General features: G+C 42.6%; 1 protein-coding gene across 1 annotated transcript in view; it reads right to left on the reverse strand.

Moving 5' to 3' along the window:
* SLC26A2 (solute carrier family 26 member 2) overlaps positions 1–1,539 on the reverse strand; it is a 123,547-nt gene extending 122,008 nt beyond the window's left edge. Inside the window, exon 1 of the mRNA XM_056574742.1 lies at positions 1,463–1,539. Within this exon, the coding sequence (XP_056430717.1) occupies positions 1,463–1,501 (39 nt within the window). The 5' untranslated portion in view covers positions 1,502–1,539. The remainder of the gene's footprint in view (positions 1–1,462) is intronic.
* Between the last annotated feature and the right edge of the window lie 18,495 nt (positions 1,540–20,034).

Below are 20,034 nucleotides of genomic sequence, written 5' to 3' on the forward strand. Positions count from 1 at the left end.
GTGTTACAAATATGCTGTAGATGTATTATGTCAAACTCTACAATAGATCCACAGTAAGGCCATATTCACATGGCGTACAATGTGCAGAATGTCCGCACGGAAGACACATTTACTATCTCAGCGACACATTGCGCAAATTCTGAGGTCAGAAATGCTGAAGACTTATTGTGGATCCACAGATTTTACTATGGAAACTCAGTAGATCCACAGTAAATTCCGAACGTGCAGATTTTTAAACACTTGGGGGAGATTTATCAAGCTGTCTTATTGTAAGATTCTCTATGTTGCCCATAACAACCAACCACAGCTCAGTTTTCACTTCTGTGGTAAAATAAAAGATGAGCTGTGATTGGTTGTTATGGGCAATAATGAGAATCTTACATAAGGCTGGGTTTGCATTACGATTTGTGCCTCTGAGGCATGGATATATCAGGTAACTTTCAAAAGTCATTTTCTCAGACACACATGGGACCTATTCATTTCAATGACCCAAACGTAGACAGCTAGGAGGACATTTATCAATGTTGGCTGTAGGATACCGTTTTTCCTGACAGAATTTTTGTTTTTGTTAATTTTGCTAACTTGCGCCAAATTTACTGTAAAGGTGCACATTCTTAATAAATATTGCACCTTTTGAGTGAATGAAAAGATTGGCTCAATGTGGAATAAAGTTGCAGCTTTTTTTTATGGTAGATGAGTCTTTTTATGCCCCTTTTTTCAAAAAGGAGCACATAATAAACAATGCTCACTGCATTGGAAACGTTAAAAAGGTACACAAAAAAGGCACAACACACTGCACCTGAGGAAGGGGAATTGTCCCCGCATCGCGTCGGATCCAGATGTATAGGTTTTATATGAAGGTTTTAATAGAAAAAATGTGTTACCTTGTATGAAGAACTGTGAATCGCAGTGTTTCCTGTGCAAAACTCTGGTCAGATTCGAAAGAAAGAGCTTGAGTGTACAAAGTTCCCTGCTTGGCGTGTCTAAGGTGATAGATTAAAGGCTTGCCAGATTGAGAGGGGTTTAAGGACATAGAAACCCCTCTCGCTGAAGTAAGTGGGAGCTTAATATCCTTGTACGAATTGGTTACATTTAAACATCGAACCTGTCCGCTCTCCTATTTTTGCCTTTTTTCTTCTTCTTCCAAATGTGCATAATTTTACATTTACCAGTGTTGAACCTCATCTGCCACTTCTCAGCCCAAACCTCCAACCTATCCAGATCCATTTGGAACAGTGCACTGTCCTCTATAGTGTTTACCGCTTTACAGTGTTTAGTATCATTCGCAAAGATTGCTACTTTACTATTCAACCACTCACTCTACAAGGTAATTAATAAATATATTAAATAGGACAGGACACAAGACTGACCCCTGTTGTGTTCCACTAGTAACAGTCACCCAATCAGAATAAGTACCATTAATAACCACCCTCTGTTTCCTATCACTGAGCCAGTTACTTACCCACTTGCACACATTTTCCCCCAGTCCAAGCATCCTCATTTTATGCACCAACCTTCTGTGTGGCACCGTATCAAATGCTCTGAAAAAATCCAGATATACGACATCCAGTGATTCCCCCTGGTCCAATTTGGAGCTCACCTCCTTATAAAAGCTGATCAGGTTAGTTTGATAGGAACGATCCCTCATGCTGATATGGGGTCATACATTTATTTTTATCAAGATACTACAAAATAGCATCTCTTAGAAAACCCTTAAACAATTTACATACAACGGAGGTTAAACTAACAGGCCTATAATTCCTGGGGTCACCATTTGACCCCTTTTTAAATATTGGCACCACATTTGCAATGCGCCAGTCCTGGGGAACAGTCCCTATTACTATAGAGTCCCTGAATATAAAAAATGTGTAATGTCTGTTCTTGTTTTTTTATATTTTTCTGTCTTGGGGTCTGTGCAAACTCTAGTTTTTATGTCTGAGCAGTTTCTGTGCTATTCTTCCCAGGGTTGGAAGAGTTAATGCTCTCACCCTATTGCAGCTCAGGTGTGGCTTCAAAACCTGAGCTCTCTCGGAACTCTGGGCTGGTGATTAGTACTTTTCTGACCATGTCTAGTTTATCTTGCACCTTGCATTTATCTTGTTATATATCTGAGTTTTAACCATGGTTATTATGCCTGTTTTATTATAAATTTTAGTCTGCTTGGTTTTTAGTCGGTTTTTAGGTTCATGTATGTACGTTCTGCTTAAACTTGATATCTTAGTATGTGTTCTCACTATGAGTCTTGCATGTACCCTTTTGTCTCCTGACCTGTATTCCTCCATGTTTTGGAGTTTGGCTTTTGTGGAGTCTGTTCAGACTCATCCGTTTCCCGGGCTAGTGTTCCGTGTATTATATTTCTGTTTCCTACTACGCCAGTATCCTGCTCACACAGAGGAGCGTGCCCGCTGGCTAGAAGTCTATTTGGCTTTAGTATTGATGTCCTTCGCCTATTCACAGTCGGGACCCGCGGCTAATAGTGCGCGGCCGCAATCGTTTGGCCACGCGCTGTTAACCCTTCCGATGCGGTGCTCAAAGTGAAAGTAAATGCTTCCAAGCTGCTCAGTCGCGCTGATTGGGGTCATCGCGATGCCCCGATCAGCTACCCGGAGAGAAGAAGGTCCCTACCTTCTTCCGTCGGCGCCCCGGCTCTGATTGATTGCTCCATGCCTGAGCTACAGGCTGGAGCAATCAACCGCCGATTACACAACTTGTTCCCATGCAACGGCAAGGCAACAATCTGTGTATGCAATCAGCCATTGCAAGCTCATAGGTCCCTATAGGAGCTATGATCTCGCAGAAAAAAAGTTTAAAAAAAAGTGTAAAAAAAAGTTAACCCTTTCAGGTATTCCCTTCTGAATGAAAAGTTTAAATCAACCGGCATTTCCTAGTAGTGTTGCTCGCGAATATTCGCAATGCGAATTTTATTCGCGAATATCGCATATTCGCAAATTTGCGAATATTCGTGAATATAGCACTATTTATTCGTAATTACGAATATTTTTTTTTATTTTTTTATCACAGTACACATCACAGTGATTATTCCTCTCTGCTTCCAGCTTGTGTGGTGTAATGAAGGCTCTAATACTATTGTGTGAGACTGGCGTGCGAATTTTCGCATATGCGAAAATTAACATATGCAAATTTTCGTGTATGCAAATTTTTATATACGTTCATTTGTATATGCAAATTTTCGCATATGCAAATATTTACATCCGCAAATTTTCGCATATGCGAAAACAAACCGCGAATATTACGAATATGCGAATTTAGCGAATATATGACGAATATTCGTCCATATATTCGCGAATATTCGCGAATTCGAATATGGCCCATGCCGCTCAACACTATTTCCTAGTAACAAAATAAAACAGTGTAAATAAAAATAAACATATGTGGTATCACCGCGTGCGGAAATGTCCGAATTATAAAAATATACCACTTTTAAAACCACACGTTCAATGGCGTACGCGCAAAAAAATTACAAAGCCCAAATTAGCGCATTTTTGATCACTTTTTATACCACAAAAAAGTGAATAAAAAGTGATCAAAAAGTCTGATCAGAATAAAAATGGAACCGCTAAAAACTTCAGATCACGGTGCAAAAAATTAGCCCTCATAGTGCTCTGAACACAGAAAAGTAAAAAAGTTATAGGGCTCAGAATATGACAATTTTAAATGTATAAATTTTCCTGCATGTATTTATGATTTGTTACTGAGGTAATACAAAATCAAACCTATACAAGTAGGGTATAATTTTAACCATATGGACGTACAGAATAAAGATAAATTGTCATTTGTACCGAAAAATTTACTGCGTAGAAACGGAAGCCCCCAAAATTTACAAAATGGCATTTTTTCTTCAAGTTTGTCGCACAATGAATTTTTTTTCCGTTTCGCTGTGGATTTTTTAGTAAAATGACTAATTTCACTGTAAATTAGAATTGGTGGCGCAAAAAATAAGCCATAACACAGATTTTTAAGTGCAAAATTGAAAGGGTTATGATTTTTTAAAGGCAAGGAGGAAAAAACGAAAATGCAAAAACGGGAAATTGCTCAGTCCTTAAGGGGTTAAAGCGGCCGCAGCAGCAACTGCTTGTTAAGTATTAGCAGCATGGCCGCGGCCACTTTAAATCAGTGACCAGCGGCGTCTCCTCCCCGCTCTGCTTTAAAGGAAAACTGTCACTTGTTTTCTCCCGCACTATCCACAGGTACTGGTGGATAGTGCGGGAGATGCTGATTAAAATGAGCCCTACCTTGTCCGGATCTGCGCCGCTGTTCTCCTGCAATTGTAGTTTTATTATGTGTTGAAATCTTCCTGTAACTGGCACGGGAGGGGCTTCAGCGCTTAAGTGGCAATGACATCAGCACCGCTTATGAATATTCATCCCCTCTCCCTCCAGCTCTCTGTCTCTTCGCCGCTCCTAACTGGGGGGAGGGGGGATGAATATTCATAAGCGGCGCTGATGTCAGTGCCAATTAAGCGCCGAAACCCCGCCCGTGCCAGTTACAGGAAGATTTCAACACATAATAAAACTACAATTGCGGGAGAACAGCGGCGCAGATCCCGACAAGGTAGGGCTCATTTTGATCAGCGTCTCCCGCACTATCCACCAGTACCTGTGGATAGTGCAGGAGAAAACAAGTGACAGTTTTACTTTACATTTTTCTTACCTCCCCCCTCCCTCATCATTCCCCCTTTTCCCTGCTTTTAATATATTTTTTTATTTTCCTTACCTAGCTGTTCTTCGACAGGCCAGGTCAGGCGGGGGGTCTTGCGGGCTGTGGTCAGTGAAGCAGATGAGTGATGTCCTCTGCTGGCTTCTCTGCGCGGCATCAGTGATGTCACTTTTCATTTCCTGTAGTCGCCGCACTCTGAACTCTGACTCGCGGCGGTTGCAGGAAATGAAAAGCGATGTCATTGATGCCGCGCAGAAGAGTCGGGAGAGGACGTCATTCATCTTCTTCACTGATCGCAACCCACAAGACAGCCGAAGCGCAGCCAGGTAAGGAAAATAAAAAAAAACTATGAAAAGCAGGGAAAAGGGGGAATGATGAGGGAGGGGAAGAATAGCATAGGAGGAACATGATGAGGGGATGAGAAGATAGATTGGGGGATGATGAGACCGGGGGAAATTATGAGGGGGAGAATGATGGGTGACATGATGAGACAGGGGGAAGTGGTAATGGTGGGGGAGGCACTAAAGGCTTAATGTCTGTATGGCTAGCGGTGGTCTATGACAGTGGGAAATTATGAGACATGGGGGGATGATGAGACATGGGGGGTGGCAATGAGAGGGGTAAATGTGGCACAGGGACTGATAAAAGGGAAGGAATCATGTGGCACTGGAGGGGACGGGACCAAACTGAGGTGCAGAAGAAAACGAAGTTGGGGGTATGATGTGGCATTTAGTCCAAGTCATTTATTTTACATTCAATTTTTTTAACTTAAATTTCCCTGTTAAACTGGGGGTGCGTGTTATACGCCTTTGCATGTTATATGCCGATAAATATGGCATATAAAAGGCTCACTTTTTTCTACCAAGTTTATTCCTGCAAAAACTGCAATACAACATCCCTGACAATGAGCTGGGGGAAGTCAGTTAAACATAAGCACATAAGCAATGGGACTGAGCACATATGCAGTGATTAAAAATATTGAATTTCTGGATTTGTAACCAGTTTTTCATATGTAAACCCAAAATGACATTTTCTAGAGCTATCATACAATTGTCAGAAGAGACTCATGTGACAAATGTGTTGCCTACCTAGAAGCCATTTCAAATTTAAGTCTGTGCCCAGAAACAGTATAATATAATCTCTTTCTCCAATGGCCATGGTGGATTAAACCAAGCTTCCAGACAAAAAAGAGCAATTGTTTACCAATATTAATGTCCCCTTTCTGCATGCAGTTTAGATTGGCTAGGCTGATCATTCATAGTTCAATAGACAAAGGGGTTTTCTGTCTTTCTAGCTTCTTTCTCTTACTTCCATGACAACCTATAATTTCCTTGCAAGCATGCTACCTCTTCGTGTTTGGGTTCTGAGAACATTGTTTCCTGTCAGACACAATACCTAATTTCTCTATCGTCCACTATAATACAGTTATTGTAAAAATTGAAGGGCCTTGTAAAATTTATTTGCACATTTTTGCATCATTTATAAAAATAAAACCAGGAGTATAATGGTATGTTCAAAGAACAGGAAAAATATACAATGCAGCGCTGGATGTAGGCTGCATGATGTCCCATGTAAATTTATTCTTTGGTATCCTCATGCCATTTTTTATGTAATGTATAATTTTGGGATTTGGTGCTTTTTTTTATGTGTTTATATTGTATTTTGTTTAATTGAGTGAAATTTCTGTCCATGTGGTAAATACTGGTAGTTTTATCACTTTTGAGTCCCACCTAGATGAGTGTATAAGGCTAAGTTTCCACTTGGTTTTTTCCTGGCAGTTTTTGGATATCTGCCACTGCAGTTTTTGAGCCAAAGCCAGAAATGTATTCAAAAGGAATAGGACATATAAAGGAAGAACTTATACTTCTTCTCTCTTATGGATCCACTTCTGACTTTGGCTCAAAAACTGCAGTGGCAGATTTCCAAAAACTGCCAGAAAAAAAAACAAGTAGAAACTCAGCCTCACACCCACTGAGGAAGCGGTATAACACCGTGAAACGTGTTGCATTGCATTGTCGAAAAATAAACACGTTTGCCCGCTTACTTAGTCTTGCAGTTCCTGTGTTAATCCCACCAACACCCGGAGGATAAGATTCTACGAAACACCTTGATGAGAACCAAGTCAGAAACTGAAAGCCTCCTCCAAGAACTGGGCTAGCTTATACATTCAGAATAAGGATAGGTTTACATGGGCAAAAACCACTGTGAGAAAACCACCTCAAAACTAGTGCGGAATCTGTTGTGCGTTTTTGTTGCTTTTGATGTTTTTTCATGAGGCTTTTCATACAGTTTTTAAAGCTCCCATTAATTTCACTGTGAAGTTTCATGCAGAATTGCACTTCTTTTTGTATGTGTGGGAAAAATGAAGGTTTTTAGGATAAACTGCATGGTTTTTGATGCAGAAAAACCCCAGCAAAAAGATGTGGTAAACAAGCACAATATTCCTCCAATGGACAAGATTGATCAAATATCCACTGTTTTGCAATCCTGCAGTAGAACTTTCTTAAAGGGTTATTCTAACATAAAAAAAAAATTATTATAGTGCTGGGGCTGTAGAAAATTTGATACACCTAGTCCCAGTCTACTGCAGGTCCTGCTACAGTTCCTGTGTGCTCTGTTTCTGGTCCTCTGGAGATTCTGTCTTCTACCGGCTTCCAGAAAGAGACTGAAAATGGAGGAAGCAGGAGCTGCAGCAGAACCTGTGGGGGACCAGGGTTTGGCAAGTATAATTTAGTAGTCACTATATTTTAATGATGGAATACTCTTTTAAGCTCACTAAGCAGAATGCTAAATCTCTTTTGCCAGAGGGCCATTCAATAAAAAAATTATCCAAATCTAACAGACCACTAAAAGTCTAGAGGAGAAGGGGTTAAACATGGTGGGTAAAAACAGCCTACAGGAAAGCTTCCTACTGATTGAAATAAAGGTATATAAAGGTATATCACAAGAAACAATTTGCAGTGTTTGTCTCAAACAGTAATACATTTGGCACATCAGTCATTACTGTAGAATGCCTGAGGAAGCAATTGAATGATTGTGAAACTAGTTGTTGCATTGTGGGAAATTAATCTCTAGTTCTTACCTGAGTCTATCAGTGCCTGATTACCCGTCTGTCCTTGGAGGAGTTTCTTGGTTTGCTGATTGTTGTAGTGGATGGGAAGGCTGTTGCATACTCACCTGAATACGTATTCTATCCTTGGGGTCGCACAACGCTCTATGGGGAACGATAATCTACCTGCGCATATCGGTGTCTGTAAGGTATCACACAAAAAATTATTATTTCTGTGCAGATATTTAACCCCTTAAGGACCGGGTTTTTTCCGTTTTTGCATTTTCGTTTTTTGCTCCTTGCCTTTAAAAAATCATAACTCTTTCAATTTCGCACCTAAAAATCCATATGATGGCTTATTTTTTGCGCCACCAATTCTACTTTGTAATGACGTCAGTCATTTTGCCCAAAAATCTACGGTGAAATGGGAAAAAAAATCATTTTGCGACAAAATTGAAAAAAAAAAACGCTGTTTTGTGACTTTTGGGGGCTTCCGTTTCTACGTAGTACATTTTTCGGTAAAAATGACACCTGATATTTATTCTGTAGGTCCATACGATTAAAATGATACCCTACTTATATAGGTTTGATTTTGTCGGACTTCTGGAAAAAATCATAACTACATGCAGGAAAATGAATACGTTTAAAATTGTCATCTTCTGACCCCTATAACTTTTTTATTTTTCCGTGTATGGGGCGGTATGAGGGCTCATTTTTTGCGCCGTGATCTGAAGTTTTTAACGGTACCATCTTTGCATTGATAGGACTTATTGATCGCTTTTTATTCATTTTTAAATGATATAAAAAGTGACCAAAAATGCACTATTTTGGACTTTGGAACCTATAACACTGCACACACTGCACACACTGTTCTCCTATGCTGATCACTGGTTTCTTATAAGAAACCAGTGATCAACGATTCTGCCACATGACTGCTCAGGCCTGGATCTCAGGCACTGAGCAGTCATTCGGCGATCGGACAGCGAGGAGGCAGGAAGGGGCCCTCCCGCTGTCCTGTCAGCTGTTCGGGATGCCACGATTAGCCGCGGCTATCCCGAACAGCCCGACTGAGCTAGCCGGGAACTTTCACTTTTAGCCGCGCGGCTCAGCTCTGAGCGCGCGGCTAAAGGGTTAATAGAGCGCGGCGCCGCGATCGGCGCTGCGCACTATTAGAGGTGGGTCCTGGCTTCACTATGACGCCGGGCCCGCCGTGATATGACGCGGGGTTACTGTGTAACCCCGCGTTATATCAGGAGAGCAGGACCAAGGACGTACCGGTACGTCCTTGGTCCTTAAGGGGTTAAATGAAAACCACATTTTTGCTAATTTTGGAGGGTTTCATTTTCACTTTATGGAAAAAATGACATGTTTTCTTTATTATGTGGGTGAATACAATTAAAATGATACCCATATTTACATACTTTTCTATTATTGCTACAAAAACGCCTATTTTGACCACCTATAACTTTTTCATTTTTCCGTATAAGGGCTAATTTTTTGCGCCATGACCTGTAGTTTTTTTTAGTACCACTTTTGTGTATATGTGACTATTTGATAGCTTTTTATACATTTTTTTGTGAATGTGAAATGACCAAAAAGCTGCAATTTTGGACTTTTTTTTTTCTACGTTTACGTTGTTCACCATATGGGATCATTAACATTATATTTTTATAGATCGGGCAGTTATGCACGCAGCGATACCAAATATTTTAAATTATTATAATTTTTTACGCTTTTTTAAGTTTAATGGGGAAAAGGGGTGATTTCAATTTTTATTGGGGGAGGGGATTTTTTTACTTTTATTTTTTTACTTTTATTTCTAACTCATTATGTCCCCATAGGGGACTATCTATATCAATCATTAGATATAGGCATAGCACTGATTAGTATTCTCAGCGATCTTCTGGTCTGGTCTGCTGGAAGGCAGATCAGAGCAGAAGACTCTGGGAGAGCAGCCGAGGCAGGTGATGGGACCTCTGGCCGCCATCTTGACTGATCTGATCCCCGTGGCCCCCGCCGCAAGCAATCAGATCAGCCATTACAATAGCCGCACTGCCACAGATGTTATGATCTGTATTGATCACAGCATCTGAGGGGTTACCGGAGGCTTACAGCCGGTTTGAGCCGTGACAAGTTTTCCGTGGCTGATTTTCCACAGCTAATGTAATCTGCTGTGGATTTTCCGCTGCGGAAAATCTGACGTGTAACACCCGCTGTGACTCAAACCACCCCACTCCAGTGTGAACACACCCTAAATGTGTTTGGACTGCGGCTAATCATTAGCTTAAAGCAGTAGCACTATAAGGCTAAGTTTCTACTTGTTTTTTTTGTGGCCCAAAAAAACGCCAGAAAAAACGCCATGGAAATTGTATTTTTGGCCCCTTTGGCGGTATTTTTGGGAACCCAAAATTTGTCGGGTACTAAAAAAAGAAGAAAAAAAAGAGTGCAGTAGTGATGGAAAAAATTATGTATTTAACGAAATTCATATTTTTTAGAATTACATGTTTATACATTTTTTATAAAGTTTGTGTATTTCACTTTTTTTCTCTCAATTTTTTTTAACATTTTTTAGGTAGTACTACTACTCCCAGCATGGAACAGACTGTTTCATGATGGGAGTAGTAGTACCTGTACTAATAGACATATTGCCCCAGGTGTCAGTCGTGACACCCGATGTGATCGTCCATAATATAGCAGAGATGCGGTGCGGCTATATCCAGCGCTCGCATCTCTGCTCTGTACTCCGGCCAGTGATGTGAATAGAACATCACTCATTCATATTTTCCGCCCAGAGTGGGGATTGACCGGATGGTTGTAGCCAATTACAGCTCACTGGCCAGAGTACAGAGCAGAGATGCGAGCGCTGTATAGAGCCACTCCACATCTCTGCAATAGATAGGACGATCGCATCGGGTGTCAGGAGTGATACCTGCTGTGATCTGTTCTTAACTGCAGGTACTACTGCTCCCAACATGGAGCACACTCTGCTCCATGCTGGGAGCTTTAGTACCTGCATTAATAGACAGATTGCAGTGAGTGTAACTTCTGACACCTTTTGCGATCTGTCTAATAATGCAGGTACTACAGCTCCCAGCATGGAGCAGAGTGTGCTCCATGTTGGGAGCACTAGTACCTGCAGTTGAGGATAGATCACAGCGGATGTCACTCCTGACACCCGCTGTGATCCTCCTGTATAATGTATAGATGCGGCCGGTCGCTCTTCAATGGTCCCCTGCACTGAAGTATATACACACCTATTCATATTTCCCACAGAGAGTTGTGATTGGCTGGAACCATCTGGCCAATCACAGCTCTCTGCGGGAAATATGAATATGTGTATATATACGGCAGTGCAGGAGACCATAGAAGAGAAGCCGCCCGCATCTATAAATTATAGAGAAGGATCGCAACGGACCCGAGGCAATCTGTCAATTAGTATAGGTACTACTAATCCTATAATGGAACAGTGTATTCCATGCTGGGAGTAGTAGTACTACCTAAAAAAATAAAAATAAAGAAAGAAAAAAAAGTTAGAAACACACACACACACACACACTACATTTTTATTATTGTCGGTTAAATTTTTTGTGCCCTGCCCGCCCACATAAATTGATCCCTGTTTTAAAAATTAATAAAAATTTTGTTATAAAAAATTGAAATTTCATTAGATACAATTTTTTCCTTCACTACTGTATCTTTCTTAGTTTTGTTTTTTAATGTTACCCTACGAAATTTTATTAAAAAAGGCATCTCCATCACTTTTTTGGATTTCCAAAAAAGAATAAAAAAAGCCTGCAAAAACCCCAAAGTTAAAACCCACATGTAATTTTTCTTGGCTTTTTTTCGCTCCCATACACTTCTATGGGAGACAAACGCCACTATTTCAGGGAAAAAAAACGCCATTGGCTCAACATGCTGCGACTTTGCAAAACTGCCAAGGAGCTAAAAAAGAGTGAAAAAATGGCAAATGGATAAAAAAAAACGCCAAACTGAAAAACGCCAAGTGGAAAAAGAATTTTGCAATTTCTCATTGATTTACAGCTAACATCTGGCCGCAGCATATTTGGGCCGAAAAAATGCCATGTGGCAGAATTGGCGTTTTTCTTGGCCTTTTTCCTGGCGTTTTTCCCCCCCTCCAAAACAACAAGTAGAAGCTTTTCCTAAGGGTAGGATCACATGGGAGCAAATCCGCAGCATATTTGATGCTGCTGATGTGCTTCTGGCAGTCACAGAGCCATCGCAGAGCAAGCTCCCTGCTGCTGCCATGCATCCCCTTGTTTCCTGCTGGCAGTCAAGAACAGACATGCAGAGCTACAGCAGCATAAGGGAGCATGTGGGGCCTAATTTCTGTGATTGGGGGAAGCTAATACAATTCTCACTAATTCCATCTTTCCATAGACAGTGCCAAAACATTTCACAATTCAGGATAAATGAAATTGTCAGTTCCTGAAATGTCAAAGAAACAAAAAGACACTTCCTCTCCAGCTTCTTAATGAGCCATGTTTTCATTAAAATCACAAAGAAGAGGAGCAAGCTAATAAAAGAGAGAATACACAAAGCAGCTTATGTGAGTCACCTAATCTATGGCTCATCGTATTACAGGTATTAGCATCCTGTGGGATGTGTGAATATACTGCCTCCGAAATGCAGGTCCCATGTAATGCAGTAAAATAAACTGTTAGGTGCCATTAGAGACACTTGAGACCTAACTGCTCCCCAGATCACATGCTTGACAGCTGGACTGGTTAGTGGTTATCTGATTTCAGTTTATTTTCTTAAGTAAATTTAATCTTCATGAACGTCATAATCAGTTTTTAAGTTCTTTTAGTTCCATCTGTTGTGCAATAGACTCCCTGTGCTTTTCATTGTTGTAATGATGTCAATAGCCATCTATTAAAATAATAGGAAACAAGATTTTAAAACTCGACAGCAGACATCCAAACAAGCTAAATATCTTCACGTGGGCACTTCTGCTTCTGCACAGCGCTCTATTCTACCCTATAGAATCAATGCTTCTAATACAAAATATCACCGAAATGCACCAAGCAATAAAACATTCCATGACTTGTTATTCTTTACACTGATCTGTATTTAATCATGTTAAATATTTTACATAAAAAATATTTACAAACATGGTGCTCCTAAATAAATAGTGTATATTAAATAATTAAATAGTGTAGTGTAATTAAATAGTGTATAGTCAATAAATAGTATATATTACCCAATAAGAAACAAAAAAATGGAAATTTGGTGTGATAAAAAATAATTATAAAAAGTTGTAAAAATATTACTGTTTTTCTTACGTTTTCTGACACAGAGATCATTTGTTAATGAAAAGCTTAAAAAGCAAGAGCTTATGTATTTGCGTGGAATAAGCAGTTTTTTGGTGAGCTGTGTCTTTAAGAATGACACACTTTGGGGGAGATCTAGGTAAGGATCTAGGTTTAACTGATTCCATGCTCTCCATTGGCACTCTCATGTTAAGGAGTTAAGACTTCAAGGGGTTATCAGGATTAGAAAACATAGCTATTTTCATCCGGGATCAGCTTCTCTCTTGTCCTCAGTTTGTGTGCGGTACTGCAGCTCAGTTCCATTGAAGGGAATGGAGCCAAGTTGTAATACAGCACATAACCTGAGGACAGGTGTGGCGCTGTTTAAAAAAAAAATATTTATATATTTTTTTAAAGAAAGCAATTACATTATTCTAATCCTGGATAACACCTTTAATTACTGGGTATACATTAAAGAGGATTGCAGCAGCACACATTGGTCAAAAAATTGAGGCTCTTAGTGCACTAAGGGGAGGTGGCCTCATTTAGGATGGGACCCTAGCACAAATTCTGAGCCTAACACTCAAATATCCACTCACCTCTGCTGGGCATATAGCCTCTGACTGGGTTACATGCTGGATCCATAAACAATTTAAAACTCCACTTGTGAAAAAGGGGGAGGGGTGCACAGCTAAAGAGGGTGCCATTTCCCCCTGAGTTGTACAAACAAACCTTTAATTACTGCATGGCTTAAAGGGGTACTCCAGTGAGAAAACATATTTTTTAAATCAACTGATGCCAGAAAGTTAAACAGATTTGTAAATTACTTCTATATAAAAAAAAAAAAATTACCCTTCCAGTACTTTTTAGCAGCTGTATGCTACAGAGGAAATTCTTTTCTTTTTGGATTTCTTTTTTGTCTTGCCCACAGTGCTCTCTGCTGACACCTGATGCCCGTATCAGGAACTGTCCAAAGCAGGAGAAAATCCCCATTGCAAACCTATGCTGCTCCGGACAGTTCCTGACATGGACAGAGATGTCAGCAGAGAGCACTGTGGACCAGACTAAGAAGAAATTCAAAAAGAAAAGAATTTCCTCTGTAGCATACAGATGCTAAAAAGTACTGGAAGGGTAAAAAAAATAATAGAAGTCATTTGCAAATCTGCTTAACTTTCTGGCACCAGTTGATAAAAAAAAAAAAAAAAAAAAAGGGGTTTTCCATCGGAATACCCCTTTAACAAGATGTTGCTGGGGAGGGTCTCACTCCACTCTGGGAGAGGGGTAATTTGGCTTGGAAATGGTCACTTGAAGGGACCAGCATAGATGGTGTTTAAGGGGTGGTCAGACAGTAGCCAGGTAGTTCAAGCTATAGAAGGAAAAAGGCTACAACTTAGGCTGGGTTCACACTACGTTTTGTCCCATACGGGAGCGCATACGGCAGGGGGGAGCTAAAAGCTCGCGCTCCCGTATGTGACCGTATGCGCTCCCGTATGTCATTCATTTCAATGAGCCGACCGGAGTGAAACGTTCGGTCCGGTCGGCTCATTTTTGCGCCGTATGCGCTTTTACAACCGGACCTAAAACCGTGGTTGACCACAGTTTTAGGTCCGGTTGTAAAAGCGCATACGGCGCAAAAATGAGCCGACCGGACCGAACGTTTCACTCCGGTCGGCTCATTGAAATGAATGACATACGGGAGCGCATACGGTCACATACGGGAGCGCGAGGTTTTAGCTCCCCCCTGCCGTATGCGCTCCCGTATGGGACAAAACGTAGTGTGAACCCAGCCTTATAGATAGAATGTAGATGATTGATCCAGATTCCAAATAGCCCATCAAAGTAAGTGAAGAGATTGGGATGACCAGAAGGAGGAGATAAAATACTGCAGGTAAGCACAATAAATAGTTGGTTTAGAGGTGGGAGGGAAGAAACAGCATTCCTCTATGCTTCCTTTTAAACAAGAGCCCACTGGGGTCTTTTACCTATCTTCTTTCTGGTGCAAAAATGTGCCAGCAGCCAGAGTACACCCAGTATACAGTATCAAGCTGCACCCTGCCGGACTACATGTCTGGTGGATGTGTACCCTGTCTCTTCTAGTCACTAAGAATCAACTCCCTGTGATATCTAAAAGTAAGTTAGACCATTCATTATGTGGGATGGATCTCAATGCCCACTGTTCTGGATATTGCGCATGTGATATGCACCTGTTATATCCTAACTTCAGAAGTGGTGTCCCATCAGTTCACATTAGCTATTACTCCAAAACCCCCACTGAATATTTCAACACCACTCCTGGAATATGGGTCCTCAAAAGAGCCTCTTTGGCCAGGGTAGGCCTTACCATCACCATTGTCTGGAGATTTGGGCACCTCATAGGGTCAACTCCTAAGGTTTCAAATTGGGGCCCCAATTGCCAGGCCGAAGGTGTATTTATAATTGCAGGAACCATGAAGCTGGTGAATAGATGAAGCCGGACTAAAGAATAATGAAGCTTTGTTGGAAGAAATCAATCAGAAGTCCAAACAAAGCAGATGGAGATGGATGCTCAGTGGTTGGGAGTGTGAGTCTGAATCTTCAGACAGGGAGTGTTATTCTGGGCAGAAAAATGTTGAGGGAGGAAGGGCTAAAGCAGGGTACTCCACCCCTAGACATCTTATCTCTCCTGCAGCACCCCCTGTCATCTGCTGCACGGAGCGAAGTTTGATCTTTATCAACCTCTGCAGAAGATGAGCATACTCTACATTGAAGACAGTGACCAAGCATTAAAATCGCACCCCTTTACTGCCCATACCTGCTCAATTTTCTGATACTTTTTTCAATCTCCTTTACTGACCACTGTCTATCTTTCTTTCTTTGCATTTCTTCTTAACCCCTTAACGACGCAGGACCTATAACACTGCAAAAAAAAAGTGTTAATAAGGGTCATTAAACCCTAATAAAAGTTTGAATCGCCCCCCTTTTCCCATAAAAAAATAACAGTGTAAATAAAAATAAACATATGTGGTATTTCCGCGTGTGTAAATGTCCGAACTATAAAAATATATAATTAATTAAACTGCACGGTCAATGGCGTACACGTAAAAAAATTCCAAAGTCCAAAAAAGCGTATTTTGGTCACTTTTTATACCATTAAAAAATTAATAAAAAGTGATCAAAAAGTCTGATCAAAACAAAAATCATATCGATAAAAACTTCAGATCAAAAATAAGCCCTCATACCGCCCTGTACGTGGAAAAATAAAAAAGTTATAGGGGTCAGAAGATGACATTTTTAAACGTATATGTCACGATGTCGGCTGGCAGGTAGTGGATCCTCTGTGCCAGAGAGGGATTGGCGTGGACCGTGCTAGTGGATCGGTTCTAAGTCACTACTGGTTTTCACCAGAGCCCGCCGCAAAGCGGGATGGTCTTGCTGCGGCGGTAGTGACCAGGTCGTATCCACTAGCAACGGCTCAACCTCTCTGACTGCTGAAGATAGGCGCGGTACAAGGGAGTAGACAGAAGCAAGGTCGGACGTAGCAGAAGGTCGGGGCAGGCAGCAAGAATCGTAGTCAGGGGCAACGGCAGGAGGTCTGGAACACAGGCTAGGAACACACAAGGAAACGCTTTCACTGGCACAATGGCAACAAGATCCGGCGAGGGAGTGAAGGGGAAGTGAGGTATAAATAAGGAGTGCACAGGTGAACACACTAATTGGAACCACTGCGCCAATCAGCGGCGCAGTGGCCCTTTAAATCGCAGAGACCCGGCGCGCGCGCGCCCTAGGGAGCGGGGCCGCGCGCGCCGGGACAGGACAGACGGAGAGCGAGTCAGGTACGGGAGCCGGGATGCGCATCGCGAGCGGGCGCTACCCGCATCGCGAATCGCATCCCGGCTGGAGACGGTATCGCAGCGCACCGGGTCAGTGGAGCTGCCCGGAGCGCTGCGGTAGCGAGAGAGAAGCGAGCGCTCCGGGGAGGAGCGGGGACCCGGAGCGCTCGGCGTAACAGTACCCCCCCCCTTGGGTCTCCCCCTCTTCTTAGAGCCTGAGAACCTGAGGAGCAGACTTTTGTCTAGGATGTTGTCCTCAGGTTCCCAGGATCTCTCTTCAGGTCCACAGCCCTCCCAATCCACCAAAAAGAACTTTTTTCCTCTGACCGTCTTGGAGGCCAGTATCTCTTTCACTGAGAAGACGTCAGAAGAACCGGAGACAGGAGTGGGAGAAACTAATTTGGGAGAGAAACGGTTGATGATGAGTGCTTTAAGAAGAGAGACATGAAAGGCATTAGGAATACGGAGAGAAGGAGGAAGAAGAAGTTTGTAAGAGACAGGATTAATTTGGCACAAGACTTTGAAGGGACCAAGATAGCGTGGACCCAGTTTGTAACTGGGGACACGAAAGCGGACATATTTAGCGGAGAGCCATACCTTGTCTCCGGGAGCAAAAATGGGGGGAGCTCTTCTTTTCTTGTCGGCAAACTTTTTCATGCGAGATGAAGCCTGTAAAAGAGAAACTTGGGTCTCTTTCCATATGGTGGAAAGATCACGAGTCACTTCATCTACCGCGGGCAAACCAGAGGGCAAGGGAGTAGGGAGGGGGGGAAGAGGGTGACGGCCGTACACCACGAAAAATGGGGATTTGGAGGAAGATTCAGAAGTTATACGAGAATTCGGCCCATGGTAGAAGATCTGCCCAATCATCCTGGCGGGAGGAAACAAAATGTCGTAAATAATCACCCAAGACCTGGTTAATTCTTTCTACTTGTCCATTGGATTGAGGATGATATGCAGAAGAAAAGTTTAATTTAATCTTGAGTTGTTTACAGAGAGCCCTCCAGAATTTTGACACGAATTGGACGCCTCTATCCGAGACTATTTGTGTGGGCAACCCGTGAAGACGAAAAATGTGTACAAAAAATAGTTTAGCCAACTGAGGCGCTGAAGGAAGACCAGGAAGAGGGATGAAATGTGCCATCTTGGAGAATCGATCAACGACCACCCAAACAACAGTGTTGCCACGGGATGGGGGTAGGTCTGTAATAAAATCCATACCAATCAGAGACCAAGGCTGTTCGGGGACAGGCAGAGGATGAAGAAAACCAGCGGGCTTCTGGCGAGGAGTCTTATCCCGGGCACAGACAGTGCAGGCTCGCACAAAGTCCACGACATCCGTCTCCAGAGTCGGCCACCAATAGAAGCGAGAGATGAGTTGCACAGATTTCTTGATGCCTGTATGACCTGCGAGATGGGAGGAGTGACCCCATTTGAGGATTCCGAGGTGTTGGCGTGGAGAGACGAAGGTCCTTCCTGGAGGAGTTTGCCTGATGGAGGCTGGAGAAGTGGAGATCAGGCAGTCAGGAGGAATGATGTGTTGCGGAGAGAGTTCGACTTCCGAGGCATCCGAGGAACGAGAGAGAGCATCGGCCCTAATGTTCTTATCGGCAGGCCGAAAGTGAATTTCAAAATTAAATCGGGCAAAGAACAGAGACCACCTGGCCTGGCGAGGATTCAGCCGTTGGGCAGACTGGAGATAGGAGAGGTTCTTGTGATCGGTGTAAATAATAACAGGAAATCTTGATCCCTCCAGCAGATGCCTCCATTCCTCAAGTGCTAATTTAATGGCTAGAAGCTCTCGATCCCCGATGGAGTAGTTCCTCTCCGCCGGAGAGAAGGTCCTAGAAAAAAAACCACAAGTAACAGCATGCCCGGAAGAATTTTTTTGTAGAAGGACCGCTCCAGCTCCTACAGAGGAGGCATCAACCTCCAATAGGAAGGGTTTAGATGGGTCAGGTCTGGAGAGCACGGGAGCCGAAGAAAAGGCAGACTTGAGCCGTTTAAAGGCGTCTTCCGCTTGAGGAGGCCAAGACTTGGGATTGGCATTTTTTTTGGTTAAAGCCACGATAGGGGCCACAACGGTAGAAAAATGTGGAATAAATTGCCTGTAATAATTGGCGAACCCCAAAAAACGTTGGATAGCACGGAGTCCGGAGGGGCGTGGCCAATCTAAGACGGCAGAGAGTTTGTCTGGATCCATTTGTAGTCCCTGGCCAGAGACCAAGTATCCTAGGAAAGGAAGAGATTGGCATTCAAACAGACATTTCTCTATCTTGGCATAAAGTTGATTGTCACGAAGTCTCTGAAGAACCATACGGACATGCTGGCGGTGTTCTTCTAGATTGGCAGAAAAAATCAGGATATCGTCCAGATATACAACAACACAGGAGTATAAGAGATCACGAAAAATTTCATTAACAAAGTCTTGGAAGACGGCAGGGGCGTTGCACAGGCCAAAGGGCATGACCAGATACTCAAAGTGTCCATCTCTAGTGTTAAATGCCGTTTTCCATTCATCCCCCTCTCTGATGCGGATGAGATTATAAGCACCTCTTAAGTCCAGTTTGGTAAAGATGTGGGCACCTTGGAGGCGATCAAAGAGTTCAGAGATGAGGGGTAGAGGGTAGCGGTTCTTTATCGTGATTTTATTAAGACCGCGGTAGTCAATGCAAGGGCGTAGAGAGCCATCTTTTTTGGACACAAAGAAAAATCCGGCTCCGGCAGGAGAGGAGGATTTACGGATAAAGCCTTTTTTTAAATTTTCCTGGATGTACTCCGACATAGCAAGAGTCTCTGGGGCGGACAGAGGATAGATTCTGCCCCGGGGTGGAGTAGTGCCCGGGAGGAGGTCAATAGGACAATCATAAGGCCTGTGAGGAGGTAGAGTCTCAGCTTGTTTTTTGCAAAAAACATCCGCAAAGTCCATATAGGCCTTAGGGAGACCGGTTACAGGGGGAACCACAGAGTCACGGCAAGGGGTACTGGGAACCGGTTTTAGGCAGTTCTTGAAACAAGAGGGCCCCCAACTCTTGATCTCCCCAGTGGACCAATCCAGGGTTGGGGAATGGAGTTGAAGCCAGGGTAGTCCAAGGAGGATTTCGGAAGTGCAATTGGGGAGGACCAAAAATTCAATCTTCTCGTGATGAGGTCCGATGCACATTAGAAGGGGCTCCGTGCGGAAACGTATGGAACAATCCAATCTTTCATTGTTTACACAATTGATGTA

This window comes from Hyla sarda, chromosome 4, assembly GCF_029499605.1.
Source record: "Hyla sarda isolate aHylSar1 chromosome 4, aHylSar1.hap1, whole genome shotgun sequence".
NCBI lineage: Eukaryota > Metazoa > Chordata > Amphibia > Anura > Hylidae > Hyla > Hyla sarda.